At 46.2% G+C, this 17,246-nt stretch overlaps 2 protein-coding genes across 2 annotated transcripts in view; both read left to right on the top strand.

Annotated features, from left to right (window-relative positions):
* The window catches only part of LOC119978662 (acidic mammalian chitinase-like), a 29,831-nt gene extending 18,524 nt beyond the window's left edge, over positions 1 to 11,307 (top strand). Inside the window, exons 7-12 of the mRNA XM_038820453.1 lie at positions 604 to 730; positions 846 to 1,028; positions 1,422 to 1,538; positions 3,775 to 3,913; positions 6,234 to 6,558; positions 11,134 to 11,307. Coding sequence (XP_038676381.1) covers positions 604 to 730; positions 846 to 1,028; positions 1,422 to 1,538; positions 3,775 to 3,913; positions 6,234 to 6,547 — 880 coding nt within the window. The 3' untranslated portion in view covers positions 6,548 to 6,558; positions 11,134 to 11,307. The remainder of the gene's footprint in view (positions 1 to 603; positions 731 to 845; positions 1,029 to 1,421; positions 1,539 to 3,774; positions 3,914 to 6,233; positions 6,559 to 11,133) is intronic.
* Positions 11,308 to 15,010: 3,703 nt separating this feature from the next.
* LOC119978670 (acidic mammalian chitinase-like) overlaps positions 15,011 to 17,246 on the top strand; it is a 30,614-nt gene continuing 28,378 nt past the window's right edge. Inside the window, exon 1 of the mRNA XM_038820458.1 lies at positions 15,011 to 15,059. Within this exon, the coding sequence (XP_038676386.1) occupies positions 15,035 to 15,059 (25 nt within the window). The 5' untranslated portion in view covers positions 15,011 to 15,034. The remainder of the gene's footprint in view (positions 15,060 to 17,246) is intronic.

Here is a 17,246-nt window from a genome sequence, read left to right as displayed (position 1 = left end):
CTCTGCAGAGACTATGGGTTGGATCCTCCGATTATGAGGCTATGTCCGGAGCATCCGCCCGATGCAGCCGCGTAAAAGGAGAATCCAGTCTTATATTTCCTACGTCCATTCTGGTCCCTGCTGCATTCCAGAGACAGGGAAGCAGTGGGGACAGTGTAATAGAGAGGCACGTGGTCGACCCTGAGTGTCAATGGTTCCACCCATTGATCCAGAATCGTTCTCTTTAGGTTTGACAATGGGTGAATGAGTCTGTTTAGGAATTGGTTTGTACCAGATAAGCGCTGGCCATTTCAAAACTTGCTTGAAAACCGTGTTGGGCAGGCTCCCGACCAGAGGTGCCCAGGATGATTCATTAGCTTCCAATTATTCCAACAGTATCATGTCATTCTCATTGGTCTTTTATCTCAATGAGACAGTGACTGTGGATGTGATTTTCTGGTCTGTCACACAGGATGTGACAACCCAGCCAAGAATTCATTAATGTCCATTGGGACCTGATGGTCCCGGTGATAGTCGGGGTCAGAAAATTAGTTCAATGAGTTAGATAATTACCATCTATTTTAGTGAACAAGATATCTGTGTAACCCATCTCTTCTCACACAGAATCTTGGACTTTTTCAACGTGATGACATACGATTTCTTTGGACCATGGAATAGTGTCACTGGAGAGAATAGCCCGCTCTATCCTCTCCCCAATTTCAGACACTACACCAACCTTTACTTTAATGTGGTAAGTGTTCATGAAAATAGAATCCAATCATATTCATTATATCACCTTGGTAACTGTCATCAATCAGATGGTTGCAAAGCCTTTCTAGCAGAACCTTTCATGCTTCATTCTGTAGAACTATACAATGATACATTGGAAAGAAGAGGGAGCTCCGGCAGAGAAACTGAATGTTGGATTTGCTACCTATGGCCATACCTTCAAACTGATCTCATCCAGCCATGGGGTTCGAGCCTTTACAGAAGGTGCTGGAGCAGCTGGGAAGTACACCAAACAGGCCGGAATCCTGTCCTATTATGAGGTACTGATACCGAAACAGCTTCTTTATTCCATAACATCTTATATTCTAAAATACTAACCACACAAGTACTGAATTCTACACCCCAACCAATCTAGCTTTTGTTAGGAAAATAAAGGTAGATTTGTGTGGATCAACATTAGAAAAAAAATTGTAGTTTTAAGTGGGTTTAATTTAATGTTTCTTTGCCTGGAAGTGTAAAATCTACAATTAGATTCATGCTGGACAAAGATGTTTGTATGTGTGGGGGTTGGTGCTTAGAGAGGACTACAGTTGAATAGCACATTAAAGAAAGTGAAGGGAGAATGGTTCTCGGTGTACATTGAGAGCATCACAAATCACTGCCCATTTGTGTCCACTGATGATTTGAATCCTAATGTCTCACTCTTCTCACAGATCTGCTTATTTTTAAAAAGCGGCTCTTCAGCATGGGATGCTCCACAGATGGTTCCATATGCTTATAAAGGGAGGGAATGGGTTGGATATGACAACGTGAAAAGCTTTGCAATCAAGGTAACTTCGATGTTCTACATTTTCTATTTGGTGGTTTGAAGGAATATTTGTTTTAATATACAGCTAGCCTGCCGCATTCAGCATTAGAATCTTGATGTTATACAATAGAATTTACAGTAAAGGAGTAGGCCATTTGGCCCATCAAGTCTGCACCGGCCCTTGGAAAGAGCACCCCACTTAAGCTCACACCTCCACCCTATCTCCGTAACCCAGTAACACCATCTTAGTTGAGAGCAATTCAGCATGGTCAATCCACCTAACCTGTACATCTTTGGACTGTGGGAGGAAACCGGAGCACCCGGAGGAAACCCACGCAGACACGGGGCGAACATGCGGACTCCGCACAGACAGTGACCCAAGCCGGTGATCGAACCTGGGACCCTGAAGCTGTGAAGCAACAGTGCTAAACACTGTGTTACTGTGCCGCCCCATCAATTAATTAGCTGGAACATTACAGCATTAGACATACGATTGTTGGAGCATGTGTCTTGGATGAGATATCTTGTTTGATGTGTTTTAACCATTTTTATTCCTGATTCCGCCTCTTATGTAAGTGTGTTGGGAAGGTTCACACTTCTGTCAACTCACCTCTTTGTGGCAAGCTACAATCAATGACAGAAACACAGACATTTTCTGAAATTACTCACTTCACAGATACCTACAGAGCAACATCAATGATATTTGGAATATCAGTTTTATATATGCCATTATACTAAATATTTCCATGTATTCTGGCCTATGACAGAAGTCAAATGAAGCTGTATTCAAACAAAGCTACCAGAGGCCCTGTTAGTAATTGTTTTTAAATTGGAAGCAGTTTTTTGTATTTAATTATGTAGACGATGATTTTGAGCCAGTGTTAGCTGTCAGCATAAATAGGGGTATGGGGCCCAACATCCAGCAACAGTGGCCCCAGCAGTGGCCAGGATACTGGACCAAAACCCCAATATTTTATTCTATTTAATACTGTGCGGAAAGACAGTTGTCAATTCAAATTAAACGTCTGTAGGGCATAGAGTAGTACTGGCTTTACAGAACAGATTTTGGTTCTTGTTAGAACCCTTTCAGACTCTGGCTGAATGTCTCCAAATAGCTGCTTGTTCTGGGTTGTTTCATCCTCTTCCTTGTCTTCAGAAAAGACTGCTGTGCTTTAAAATATTATCACTCGTTTTTTTAAACTCTGCTGCTGGGAACGGAAATTGCCTTTATTTTTGTTCTAACAAAAACAAGGGTTGCCAAACTAGACATAACTTCCAAAAGCCTTTCTCCAAAAACTCTATCCCTCTAATGCTTTCTAACTGTCTCTCTGCCTTCCTTGGCCCCATCCAGCAATTAACTCATCTCCCCAAGTTAAAAAACACGTTAACTTTCCAGGGACTAAAAACAAATTGACTTCCCAAGAACTTCCTCAGGCAAACCACGAAAAACATATTTCTTCATCAATTTTCACCTGTTGGAGCTAAAACCACCCAGGCCCTGTAAAACAGAATTCTTTATACAAAAACATGACCACTGCAGTCAAACACATTCCAACCCCAGGCGTTTAACACTTAAATTGCCCAATACTGAGAATCCAATGTTCCTACACTCCTCCATTTGTCACACTGGAGTGATCTCATTTCCCGAGTTTTCACACCCCTCGCCCGTGACGTAATGATGGGAACCACATTTCAATAGATATTAATAAATTTAAGTGTAATTATAGGGCTTCCCCGTACTATGTTCCCTCCTCATTGAATATTCATATATTTGTAACAGGTTTCTATAGCCCAAGACAACATGTGTTTATATACAGCTCTCAACCTGTCTTGCTGAATTCAATGACTTATGCACACATAGACCCATGTCCCTCTCCTCCTGCACCCCTATTGATGATGGACCCTTTATTTTCCATTGTCTCTCTAAGTTCCTCCAATTAAAGTGAATTATTTCACATTTCTCTGCATTGATCCTCACCTTCCACCTGCCCCCCCCCCCCCCCCCCCCCCCGCCGCATTCCCCCAACTTGCCGATGGCCTTTCGAAGTCCTGCACTATCAGCCTCACAGTTCACAATGCTTTCAAGTTTTGCATCTTCCGCCAAATTTGAAATTGTGTCCTGTAATCCAAGGCCTAGGTCATTAATGAGGAAAGACAAGGGCCCCAACACTGACCCCGAGGAGCATAAGTTTTATTTGGAGTAGCAATTGCTTGCAAGCAAGGATTTGTGAGTTGAAATTGTGAACAATGTCATTCAGGCAGAGTGGCTGAAAAAGAACAACTTTGGAGGAGCTATGGTGTGGACCCTGGCTATGGATGATTTCTCTGGTTCTTTCTGCAACCAAGGGCCGTATCCTCTCGTTAATGCGCTGCACACTGGACTTGGAATTTCTACAGGTAAATATCGGGATTCTTTACACTTGGAGCTGATTATTCATTTCTGCCACAAAGTCAGCATGGACAGCAACTAATAATTGCTACAACAGAGAAACTATTTGCTTTATCTAAACCTTTTTCAATTTCAACATTGTTAGTGTTTGAGAAATCTGATTAATAGATTGCTAAGCGTCCACAAATAAAAGTACCTAAAACAAGATGAGGCGCATTATTTAAACATTGAAACATGTTAATGTTTTGTTATACCCCAGGTTGCAGAAGTAAATTGATTCCTCTCTCTGTCTCATTCCTTAATTGGTTATAATGACTTTTGGATTGAAATGGGGGGATAATTGCCAATTTAATATGTATCTAACTGTATGCAACTTGGTGCAAGAAATATGCCAGCCAGGATCCTTAAGTTAACAAGTAAAAAGTCAACTTTATTTCCAAAACTCACTCAGGTAAAATGCAGAAATTACAAACAGGAGGTTTAAAATTAACAAATATGTCCACTCACTAATGAGAAGCAATATGCATTGTAGTAATAGGGTTGTAAGGGTTAATGTGCGGGACTGCATAAATAGCACTGCCCATACTGATGCTGCAAGAGACACTAACTATGTTTGAGAATGAGAATGCTCTTAGCTTCCAGACAGTAACACCCAGATATGTGTATCTAAATGTTGTTCAGTTAAACCCAATAAAACAGTTATTGTTTAGACATACTAATATCCCGGCAATCATTCCTCAGCCAGAAGCTTGCCATAATGAAATGAAAATGAAAATGAAAATTGCTTATTGTCACGAGTAGGCTTCAATGAAGTTACTGTGAAAAGCCCCTAGTCGCCACATTCCGGCGCCTGTCCGGGGAGGCTGGTACGGGAATCGAACCGTGCTGCTGGCCTGCTTGGTCTGCTTTAAAAGCCAGCGGTTTAGCCTGGTGAGCTAAACCAGCCCCTGGTGAGCTAAACCAGCCCCTGGTGAGCTAAACCAGCCCCTAAACAGATCCAGGCAGCAGGCGACAGAGGGGGGCCATCTGTCCAGATTGCCTACCCCCCTTTTGCGACTTTAATCGCAGCTGGGTGTCACTTGAGGGGGAACCTGTGATGTCCACGGGCAGAGTCGAGGCCTTCCATGCTCGGTGGGCACCGCAGGGATTGGTCTGCCTTACCGACCCCAGTTTTCACATTTTGATTTAATGTTTTTTTATGTTTCCATTCCTCTTTGTTCCCTTTTAAATTATCCCTCAGTTAATTTCTGTTCGTCTATTTAGTTGATTGGCCTCAAAATACAACATAATTTCTCAGCCAGTCCAACCAATGTACAACACACACAATCCAGCAAACTGCATCCCCAGCCCAGTACAAGCAGGCAATAAGATTCAGCAAAGCATCACAACTTGGCCAAATACTGTGTAGAGCCAGTGAAAAAGATCATGGCGGTAACCAGATGCTTGTTTGCAGCTGAAGGGCCCTGGTCCACAATAACTGCTGGTTCTTGGTGTTTTTTCCTCCTGGATTCTGTGGTTTTGATTCAGAATTCTCCTTTTAAAACTCCTGGTCTGCAGCAATAGTATCTTCTGGGGGGATTTTCAAATGTCAGGCAACTGAGACTTGATGAGTGATTTCTTTTCTTAGGAAGAGTGATGGGGTTCAGCAGTTGACCCAGACACGTCTCTCTTTGACTGTGCAAAATTCAATATCTTTTCACCCAGAGCTAGATTATGTGACCTCAGTCTGAGATCTCCAGGTCTCCGAAAGAAATAACATGTGTCCTTTATAAATGCAGTTCAGTAGCTGCTGTAAGCCAGTGTCCTTTGCTGAGGAAACTAAACCATTTCAAAAAGATTTAATACACATGAATGCAATTATAAATTAATACTTTACACAACATGTCTTCATAACATTCAAAACTATTAACAGACTATGAATCTGTATTGGTTGCTGCATCCAGTGTGTATTGATAGTTAAATAAATTGACGAGGCATTTCGTACTATTGTGTCACGTAAAAGGATAATGTTTTGTAATGCAAATTTATCAAGTTTTTAAAAAATCAGACAGTTTCACGAACATCTGCCACATATTTTGTGTAACTTGACTTAGAATAAACCTACAATTAAATCACACTTCAAAATTTTCACTCCAGCACATAGACTCCAGATAGAATTGGATGTTTGACAAGGATTCCTCAGTAACTCTTATTGAACTGAATGTTCAAGAATTGATTTCCACCGGGAGATTTTCAATGCAGCAACAGCCTTTGGCTTTACAAAGTTTATCTTCGGTTGCTTCTAACTTTGAAGCAAGAAATGAGTTTGTGAATATTATTTCCTTCCAGCTTGTGTTCCATCTAAAACAACACTGAAGCCGGCTGTCCCTCCGACTCAGGCTCCTAGTGGCGGCGGTGGAGGTGGAGGTGGAGGTGGAGGCAGCGGTGGTGGTGGTGGAGGTGGTGGAGGTGGAGGTGGAGGTGGTGGAGGCGGTGGTGGTGGTGGCAGCGGGTTCTGCGCTGGCAAAGCTAACGGTACCTACGCTGATCCAAAAGACAAGAGCAAGTTTTATCAATGTGCCAATGGAAGGACCTACGTGGAAAGTTGTGCTTCTGGATTAGTCTTTGATTCTTCCTGTGAATGTTGCAACTGGGCCAAATGAGAAAGCAGAAGGTAGGCTTGCTTAATAACCTAAATAACAATTCAAAACAGGTATTCTGTGGAAAACAGTAATATTGAGGTTGTGTAAAATACCAATGTAGACCATTATGATCTCTAACCAAATCCCAACAAGTGGCTGGGATACTAGACTGACAATATTTTATTTTATTTGAAAGATTGTGTGGAAATGCAGCAGGGTAGCATGGTGGTTAGCATAAATGCTTCACAGCTCCAGGGTCCCAGGTTCGATTCCCGGCTGGGTCACTGTCTGTGTGGAGTCTGCACGTCCTCCCCCTGTGTGCGTGGGTTTCCTCCGGGTGCTCCGGTTTCCTCCCACAGTCCAAAGATGTGCGGGTTAGGTGGATTGGCCATGCTAAATTGCCCGTAGTGTCCTAATAAAAGTAAGGTTAATGGGGGGGGGGGGTTGTTGGGTTTCGGGTATAGGGTGGATACGTGGGTTTGAGTAGGGTGATCATGGCTCGGCACAACATTGAGGGCCGAAGGGCCTGTTCTGTGCTGTACTGTTCTATGTTCTATGTTCTATGAAAGGTCAATTTGCTCCAGGAGTGATTGTGGGAAGAAATCGGGCTGATTTATTTCAAAACAAAGCCTATTACAACGACAATATTAAACTTCTTATCTTCAAATCCAAAAGGAATCATTTACATGCAACCTTAAAACTACCATTCAATTTCCCATTAAATAACAAGAAAATGCAGTGTGCGATTTGACAGAAACGATATCGAGCTCCATGTTGAGCATGTTTAGCTATGTGTTTCCTAGTGTTGGCAGCACGGGGAAAGACGCTGCTATCTCATGGGACTTGGTTTTATTTTGCGGCCTTGGTGGGGAACGTCCTGCCTAGGCCACTCTTAGTCTCACTTCCTGCTGAGGGGCTCCGCTCACCAAGCCCCCCCCCCAAACACCTATAAGGTGATCATCGAGCCCCCACACCACACCTAATAAGGGAAGGGCACTCAGACCCAATCTCAAGCAGGGGCAAAATGCTATGCAGGCACCTTGGTACTGCCAGATTGGCAGGGGAACTACCAGGGTGCCAGGCTGGCACTGCCAGGGTGATGCCCAGATGGCACTGCCAGGGTGCTCAGAGCCCAAACACCCAGGTCTCCCCAATGCACTGGGAGACTCCCCCCAAGTGCTGGTGCAGCTGGTCCCTGATAGTGGACAGCAGTGCTAACCAGCGTTGGTCGGGGTCTCTGTGGCAAAGGGATTCAATCCCAACACCTTGAGTAGATCAGGTGAGTGCATCTTAAAGTGAGACTAGCTGCTCCTTTTAATTTGCATATTTGCCAAATACAAATCCCGTCCATCGTGGCGTGATCCAGGTTGAGACATCTCGTGAGATCCCGTTAGATCCTGTGAGGCGTGGCGAGCTGGACAAGTCCGCGACCAGGCCTCTCCGGGATCTACCGGCCGTGTTGTGTCCTGTTCCGGTGGGACGTGGCAGGTAGATCGCACTCACACATACTGCTCTCAATCCTGCTTAAACAAGCAAGGTCTAAATTCACTGTCATTACAAAGCAGGTCCTGGTTCTTGAGAACCCCTTTAAACTTTAGTTGAATGGATTCAAAAAGCTGCTTTAACGTGAGTTCGTTCAGTCTTTTGCTTGTCTCCAGGCAAGGTGCTCTCTGTTTGAAATATTGTCACTTTGACAGCTGTCTGAGAAAGAAAACGGCCTCTCTGGTCACACAAGAAAAACAATGGTTTGTCAGACAGAGATCAGGCTTAACTTCCAGAAGCTTTTTCTCCAAAACACCCTGCGTGAGATTCTCCGTCCCATCAGCCCCGGTTTTCAGCGCGGTGCGCCCCCCCCCTGGCAGCGGGATTCTCTGTTCCCTCAGCCGGCCAATGGGATTTTCTATTATGGCCACCCCCGTGTCATCGGGAAACCTGCGGGCGGGGATGCGATGCCGGTGAAGTGGAGGAACCCGCCGATGGAGAATCCCGCAGTCTGTCTCTCCACCAGCTTTCTCCAAAATGCCTCTCTCCACATCTTCTCAAAATGTCTCCCTCTCCCTCTGACCTTCACCCCAGCACTGACACCATCTCCTCAAGATAAAACAAATCAGTGGGCGCGATCGAAGGGAAACGTTTCTCAGTGTGGTAGAGAGCGGGAACAGCTAGATGTTTCCCGTCGGCTGACCCGGTGAGACTGTCAATGGTATCTAACGTTAATTAGGGCACGTAATGATGCCCCACCTGCTTCAGGCCCGCCGTAGGTGAGTATCCACCGGCCCCCATCAGTTGACGGGTCACACGTGAGTTATTAATGCCAGCATTGTGATCCTTCCCTCCCACTGACCACATGGCTTTCTCCCGCAGGATCTCTGCCAGTGGTGCAGCCTGTGAGCTACTGTACAAGTTCCCGCTTGAGCCCTGGAATGACCCTGAGGCGTTGAGGTTCAGGGCTGCGGTAACCTTACGGCCACCGGGAGCGGGTAGCCTCCTCCCCCATGTGGAGCCACGTCCACAAGGATATGGCACAGTTGCTGCACCATCACCTTGTGAGGCGGAGCCGCCTCCAGAACATGCTGTATGACATCTGTTCGAATGACCAGCGATACCTGTACAGCTTGGACCATCACTATCCTCCCGGTCTGGGTCTCTCCCTGTCCTGATGGGCGGCTGGGTCCTCTGGGACGCTGCACATGCGCCTTCCCCCCGAGCCTCTGTCGCTGCCTACTCGGCACCTGGCCACCTGGCCTGCCAACACAAACAGCGAGGGCAGCTTCTGCAGGGTCCACAACATCACCCAATTCTGTGATATCAGTAAGGAATTGGAGAGAGCGAGTGACTGACAATCAGTTATGGCTTCCACCCAGGACCTACTTCTCCCCCAAGCTTCCCCACCCTCACACCCCTCTGCCATCCCTCATGGTGCCATCCAACATGTCCTTCACACGGACTCCTGGCTGCAGAGAGGGCCCCTGGGCACCGGACCCAGACCCTGTACTCCAGACACTTGCTGATAACAGTACCTGACCGCAGGGTTCCCTCCTTGCTGATAACAGTACCTGACCGCAGGGTTCCCTCCCTGGTTCCCTCCTTGCTGATAACAGTACCTGGACCGCAGGGTTCCCTCCTTGCTGATAACAGTACCTGGACCGCAGGGTTCCCTCCCTGGTCCACACACATCCACCAGAGATTTAGCTGGTACTGTACCCAACTCTGATTGGGATGCTAGTCAGTAACACTCGCCTGTGACATGGCACGTCTACCCACAGGAATCCACTTGGGAGATTTGCGGTGTTCACATTACTAGAATTACCAATTCCCTTTTAGCAATAGCCTTCAGCTGTGCTGCCAGAGGCCGCCACAGTCAGTGGGAGTTAAAGTGACCTTCACCATATTACCACAGACGGGGCTCTGTCCTGGGGTTAGTCGGTGGGACAGACAGGCAAGAAGCAGCCAGAGCTGCCCCCGTTACTGGTATAGACGATCCGGGGGTGGTGACACGCCGGACCTGCAGGCGTTGGATCACTTGTGTCCCCAGCACAGGGGCAATCCCTGCTGATGGAGGCTGACCCGCCACCCAGGCCCGCTTCCCTCACAGGACCCTCCCCCTGAGGCACTGGGCAGCAGCCCCCCGCAGGGGGCCTCGGGCTAACTGCCCATTTCTCAAGCTGACTACTCATCTCCTCCAGTCCCCACAGCAACCAGTTCACTGGCTTCGCGTTTTTCATGAGGTGTACTAAATGGCACCGTCATAACCACTCGCAGAGGAGCCGGTTAAATCACAGGAGACCGTTAGATCGAAGATCCTTCCTGTTAATAGGATGGAGATTGGCTGTAATTGTAGATTATTGATTTCTCGCCATGCTGCGGTGGGATATCATTGACAGGAGCCGGCCGGTTAGATTGGAAAGACTGGTTCCTGATTTCGGAATCTCCGCGATCTAATCGGTTCGCACGGATTTCCGTCTGGCGCAACGCGGCCGTTAAATCGTGCCCAGAATCTCTGCAGGCTTTTAACCCTTAAATTGGCCACTACATTTATAATCCAAGAGATAAAAGTATCTGGGTAAAAATTAACAAAACACAGTTTGCTGCGTGTATAATTCCAGCAATGTGCGTGTCAAATAAACGTAGGTACATTTTCCCAGTATCAATGGGGTTGAAATGGATGGTGTGTCCTTGCTTTGGTGTCATTTATATTGGTTTATGGGATGTAATGTTCTCATGAACACCTCTTATAGCCCATCCCTAATTACCCTTGATTAGCCGCCATCTTGAACCACGGCAGTCCCCACGGCAACGCTCTGACATCATAAACACCAGCAATGACATTTTCACTAAACAAGGTTGTTGAATTTTATTTCAGCCCAAGTTGCTTTTCCATATATGTTCCAGAAACTGGTTGTGGAATTGGAGAATTCTGTGTGTGTGTGTGTGTGTGTGTGTGTGTGTGGGGGGGGGGGGGGGGGGGGTCCTGGTCAGGTCCGTTGGGTGAAGATGTGTCACTGGGGAAGGGGAAAGGCGAGGAATAATGTCGAACTTGTTTTCAATGTGATATTGAAACATCATTGTTGAATAAGAGAATACTAAAATACTCTTTCTTTTTCCAGCCGCCATCAATCTTCGTTGGGCAACAGTGAAGCTGTAACTGGTTTCAGTTTAATTACTGAAGTGACTCCACTTTGTGGGTGAAGATCATTAATGGACCACATCGAATTTGTCTCAACTGAAGATATAAAATGCCGTTTAAACAGCAAAATAAAATCATTGATTTATTAAGGCAACAGTTTACTGTGTGTTTTTTTTAATGATTGAAGTTCACAATATCAGTTGAAAGGAATTCACCTGAATGAATAATTTTCCTTTTGTTGCAAATATATTTATTGAATTTATGAAACGAACATTAACCACATTATCAACAGATAAACAAACAAAATAGATAGGTAAAAAGCCAAATAGTTGTATATATAGATTTATCTTCATAACTATAGCAAACAAACTAACCGCACTACAAACTAACCCTCTTAACAGTCGACCGTGTCCAGTTCCTTAAAAAATAAATGTCTGTCACCTCAGGTAGAATTTTCTCATCGATCCTCTGATGACATATTTCATTTTCTCCAAGTGTCGGATTGACATCAAATCACCCAACCAGGCCGATTCTTTAGGCAGCGTGAGAGTCCTCCAAGTAGGCAATATTCACCTCCCGGCAAAGGCGAGAACTTGGATCAAGGTCGTTACGCCATCGCAGGATTTTCTGACCGATGGGCAGCACGGTAGCATGGTGGTTAGCATAAATGCTTCACAGCTCCAGGGTCACAGGTTCGGTTCCCGGCTGGGTCACTGTCTGTGCGGAGTCTGCACGTCCTCCCCGTGTGTGCGTGGGTTTCTTCCGGGTGCTCCGGTTTCCTCCCACAGTCCAAAGATGTGCGGGTTAGGTGGATTGGCCATGCTAAATTGCCCGTAGTGTCCTTAAAAAGTAAGGTTTAAGGGGGGGGGGGTTGTTGGGTTACGGGTATAGGGTTGATACGTGGGTTTGAGTAGGGTGATCATTGCTCGGCACAACATCGAGGGCCGAAGGGCCTGTTCTGTGCTGTACTGTTCTATGTTCTATGTTCTATGATGGCAGCCTAAAAATAAAACAAAAGATTCGGTGGGGGGGGGGCCAAACCTGCTGATCCCCCGTCTCTCTGGAGCAGAGCGCTGCGGACTCGTTAACATTTGCCCACCCAGAAAATAGACAAAATCAATTTGTTAGCCATAATAATAAATGATTTGGGCAGAAAACTGGGGACATTTTAAAAGAAAAAGAGAAATCTTGAAGGAATTTCATTTTAATTGTTTGGATCCTACCTGCAAGACACAAAGGAGGGTTCCCCCACATCTGTAGATCCACTTTGATGTTTCTGATGAGGTTTGAGTAGTTCAGTTTATGCAGCAATGTCCAGTTATGGGCTACACGGGTCCGCCAGGTATCGGAAATTAGAGGGCGAGAGGCGAAACGGCAATGAACTAAGCTGAGCCCCTCTAGCAAGTAGATTCACCGGGAAACACTTACTTTTACTCACGTTTAGTCTGTAACCAGAGGAGGTACCAAACGTAGTGAGTCTCTTCAATATGTCATCCACGGAGGGAGCCCGGTCTGGAACGTACAGAAGTAATACCCAATGCTCCACTCCGCCCCGCAAATATCCTTCCACCAATCGGATGTTCTCAACACTATTAAGGGGGGCTTAATAGCTAATGCAAGGAGCAGTGGGGAAAGGAGACACCCCTGCAATCATCATGAAGAGACTCACTACGTTTGGCACCTCCTCTGGTTACAGAATAAACCTGAGTAAAAGTAAGTGTTTCCCGGTGAATCTACTTGCTAGAGGGGCTCAGCTTAGTTCATTGCCGTTTCGCCTCTCGCCCTCTAATTTCCGAAACCCCTGTCGAAGGGAAAGCATTCTGAAGACAACGTAGTCACACAAATATTGGCCTTTGGGTCACTGTACAACAGACAAATCTAGGAGGTAAATCTCGGGCCTAATCCAAATCGCCCCAGAATCCCGAGTAGATAGTTCCATTCCACCCTGTCGAATGCTTTTCCTGCATCCGAAGATACTGTGACTTCTGGTTCCGGAGCAGTGGAAGGGGAGAGGACAATGTTGAAGAGGCATCGAACATTGGCCGACAACTGCCAGCCCTTCTTAGAGCCTGTCAATCCTCAGACACTATAACTGGGAGACAAGGCACCAGCCGGGACGTCAGGACCTCAGCCAGTAGTTTAACATCTGTGTTAAGAAGTGAAATGGGCCAGTGTGACCCAGATTCTACTGGGCCCCTGTCCCCCTCGAGGTGCAAAGACATTGAGGTCTGAGTGAGGGTGGTGGGGGGCAGGGGGGTGGGGGGGTGGGGGGGTGGGGGGTGGGGGTAGTGACCTTTGGACAGCGAGTCATTAACATTGTCCAATAATGAGTTGCTCTCAAAATTGTACAAAATTGGGTTGAGGCCTCCTTGGGGTGCTCTGTCAGAGGGTCAGTGCAGACCTGATGGGCTGAATGGCCTCCTTCTGCACTGGATGGATTCTATGATTGATTCTATGATTCCTTCTGCTTCAGTTCTCTGCCTTCAGGCAGACCCTTGGCAATCATTCACCAAATCAAAGTGATGTGATTCTGAAACTGAGGGTCGGGTGAGAAGATTGGCCCGAGCTCCTATCAAGCAAAGAGGCGGTTATACCCCGGGCTGTTGGCTTTAACCTGATCCACACATTAGCCAGTCAACCAGACCAACTAACATGGCTCCAAATACATGGTAAAAGTACATCCTATTGTGTAAATGATTACATTGATGTCAGAAACTCATGTCAGGAACATTGAAAAGTGGAAATAATTTATCTAAAGTAGGGTCTGACTTGTCTTGCAGGATAGATATAGATTTTTGAATTTCTCAGCAGTTCACTCACTCAGTGCTGTCCTCACACAGCCCAACATGACACTGACCAACAGGAAGCTCCAGTCCAACATGACACTGACCAACAGGAAGCCCCAGTCCAACGTGATACTGACCAACAGGAAGCCCCAGCCCAACATGACACTGATCAACAGGACTCCAGCCCAACATGACACTGACCAACAGGAAGCCCCAGCCCAACATGACACTGATCAAAAGGACTCCAGCCCAATATGACACACAGGAAGCCCCAGCCCAACATGACACTGACCAACAGGAAGCCCCAGTCCAACATGATACTGCCCAACTGGACTCCAGCCCAACATGACACTGACCAACAGGAAGCCCCAGCCCAACATGACACTGACCAACAGGAAGCTCCAGCCCAATATGACACTGACCAACAGGAAGCCCCAGTCCAACATGACACTGACCAACTGGACTCCAGCCCGACATGACACTGACCAACAGGAAGCCCCAGCCCAACATGACACTGACCAACAGGAAGCCCCAGCCCAACATGACACTGACCAACAGGACTCCAGCCCAACATGACACTGACCAACTGGACTCCAGCCCAACATGACACTGACCAACTGGACTCCAGCCCAACATGACACTGACCAACAGGAAGCCCCAGCCCAACATGACACTGACCAACAGGAAGCCCCAGCCCAACATGACACTGACCACAGGAAGCCCCAGCCCAACATGACACTGACCACAGGAAGCTCTGCACCTACCTGGACCTGAATCTTTGAGCTTTCCCGCTCTTCCTGACTCCACCAGAGGAGAATGTGGGCTCCTCGATCCTCCCCACCAATTTCCTGGCCTGTTTTGAGTACAATGAAGGGGTGACAATGAAGGTCGACAATCTCGATGACATTGTCGAGGAGAAATGCTGTGACTCATTGGAAGGTGAAGAATGTTATGAAGATAAGACAAGAAAGATTATTTTTGCATCGTGACTTTTTGCAGCGATAAAGCTATTGTCAGATGTAATTATTTACCAATAATGATAAACTCAATGTATAAAATAGAGTTGATTCTCACTCACAACATACCAGCTGCAAGATGGCAAAGTTTCTGCTTGCAACAGGTAAGCCTGTTTTACCATTTCAATACCTTTGATATTGTTTAGAACCATGGTTTGTATCAAAAATTACTTTATTTATTGAGGGTTGAACCCAGAATAAAGTTAATGTAGGCTGAAGAACTGTATTTTAGAAGTGACTTAATCAATAGCTCCTAAACATCTGCTTGGCTGTACCTTACATCAGCAAGGAGCTGGGCTGTCAATACTAGCCCACTAGAGTCAATCGTCTTAGACAGGCTACCCATATCCTAAGCCATTCACAACATACCCAACTGGGTATGGAACAAACTATTAAATCATTCATTTTGGACATTTGTGGCAAAAAAAACTCCATCAGCCAAATTATATAGCCACTATTAAACAGTATGTATGAAACTGGATAAAAAATTTGACAAAGTCATCTGGACTTGAAACATTAGCTCTTTCCTCTCCGTACAGATGCTGCCAGACCTGCTGAGATTTTCCAGCCTTTTCTTTTTGGTATGAAACTGGCTCAGAATGACCATGTTTGGATAACTGGCCAGTTTGTGAGAGGAGATCATGTGATGAGCAAGCTTGCCCTCTTTGTGTTTAAGAAGCTGTTTGGTTCCAGGGCAGTGAGTGTCAGACTGGAAAGATTCTCAGTTCTCTCTGTCTGTCTCTCTCTCTCTCTGTCTATCTGTTTGTCTCCCTCTGTCTGTCTGTCTGTCTCTCTCTGTGCCTCTCTCTCTTTCTCTCTCTCTCTCTGTCTCTCTCTCTGTCTGTCTGTCTGTATGTCTCTATCTTTCTGCCTCTGTCTCTGCCTCTCTGCCTAACCTTTGGACATTAAGAGACAATTTAGCCAATCCATCTACCCTACACATCTTTGGACTGTGAGAGGAAACCGGAGCACCCGGACGAAACCCACACAAACATGGAGAGAATGTGCAGGCTCCACACAGTCAACCAAGGTCAGAATTGAACCTGGGTCCCTGGCGCTGTGAGGCAGCAGTACCAACTGCTGCCACCTTGCTGCCCAATAGTGAGAGGATTTGAGCACAGGAATAGGGATGTTTTACTGCAATTGTATAGGGTGTTGGTGAGGCCACACCTGGAGTATTGTGTGTAGTTTTGGTGTCCTTATCTGAGGAAGGATGTTCTTGCTATGGAGGGTGGGCAGCGAAGATTTACCAAGCTGATTCCTGGGATGGCGAGACTATCGTATGAGGAGAGACTAAGTCGGTGAGGATTATATTCATTCAAGTTTAGAAGAGTGAGAGGGGATCTCATAGAAACTTATAAAATCCTAACAGGATTAGACAGGGTAGATTCAGAAAGAATACCCCAATGGTGGGGAGCCCAGAATTAGGGGTCATAGTTTGAGGACAAGGGGTAAACCTTTGAGGACTGAGGTGAGGAGACATTTCTTCACCCAGAGAGTGGTGAATCTGTGGAATTCGCTACCACAGAAAGTAGTCGAGGCCAAAACATTGTGTAATTTCAAGAAGGAATTCGATATAACTCTTGGGGCTCAAGGAACCAAGGGATATGGGGCGGAAGGTGGGATCAGGGTATTGAACCTGATGATCAGCCATGATCATAATGAATGGCAGCGGAACAGGCTCAAAGGGCCAAATGGCCTCCTGTGTGTTTCTAATTTCAGTACCACAGCTAAATGGAACAGTTGAAAAGTTAATACCTGAGGCAACAATGGAGATTTGAAGGGTAGTTTTATTGAAATCTGCTGCTATGACATAAGGTCATTCAGTAATACAATTCAGAACCATTGAGTTGCTAGGTCAGACTGTCAAAATGCACTTCTCCTGTAGGGTGTGCCAGCTGTGGAGGCAGGATTGATGTGGACAGTTCATCCCAAAGATCGGGTTAAGGCCCAAGGCCCAATTTTGGGATGGACTGTCTAGTCTCTACCTGGCTGAGCCTGGAGATGACAAAGGTGTTTGTTGTCAGGGGCAACGAAAGGAGTCCTCACCGAGTTGTAGAGAGAAACAAACTGATTTATTTAACACGGTAACTATTATCTACAGCTCGAGTAGTTCCTTACCGGGTCGTCTCCAGTAGGTGCCTGACTGGCTGACTGTATTTATACAAAGACACATGAGGCGGGATTCTGTGATCCTGAGGCTAACTGTTGATGCCGTCGGAAACGCTGTTGTGTTTCCCGACTGCGTCAACATGGCCTCAGGATCAGCAATTCTGGTCCCTACAGGGGGC

The sequence above is a fragment of the Scyliorhinus canicula genome, chromosome 15 (genome assembly GCF_902713615.1).
Source record: "Scyliorhinus canicula chromosome 15, sScyCan1.1, whole genome shotgun sequence".
NCBI lineage: Eukaryota > Metazoa > Chordata > Chondrichthyes > Carcharhiniformes > Scyliorhinidae > Scyliorhinus > Scyliorhinus canicula.
The sequence above is the reverse complement of the archived record's forward strand: the minus strand, read 5'-3'. Positions and strand labels throughout refer to the sequence as shown.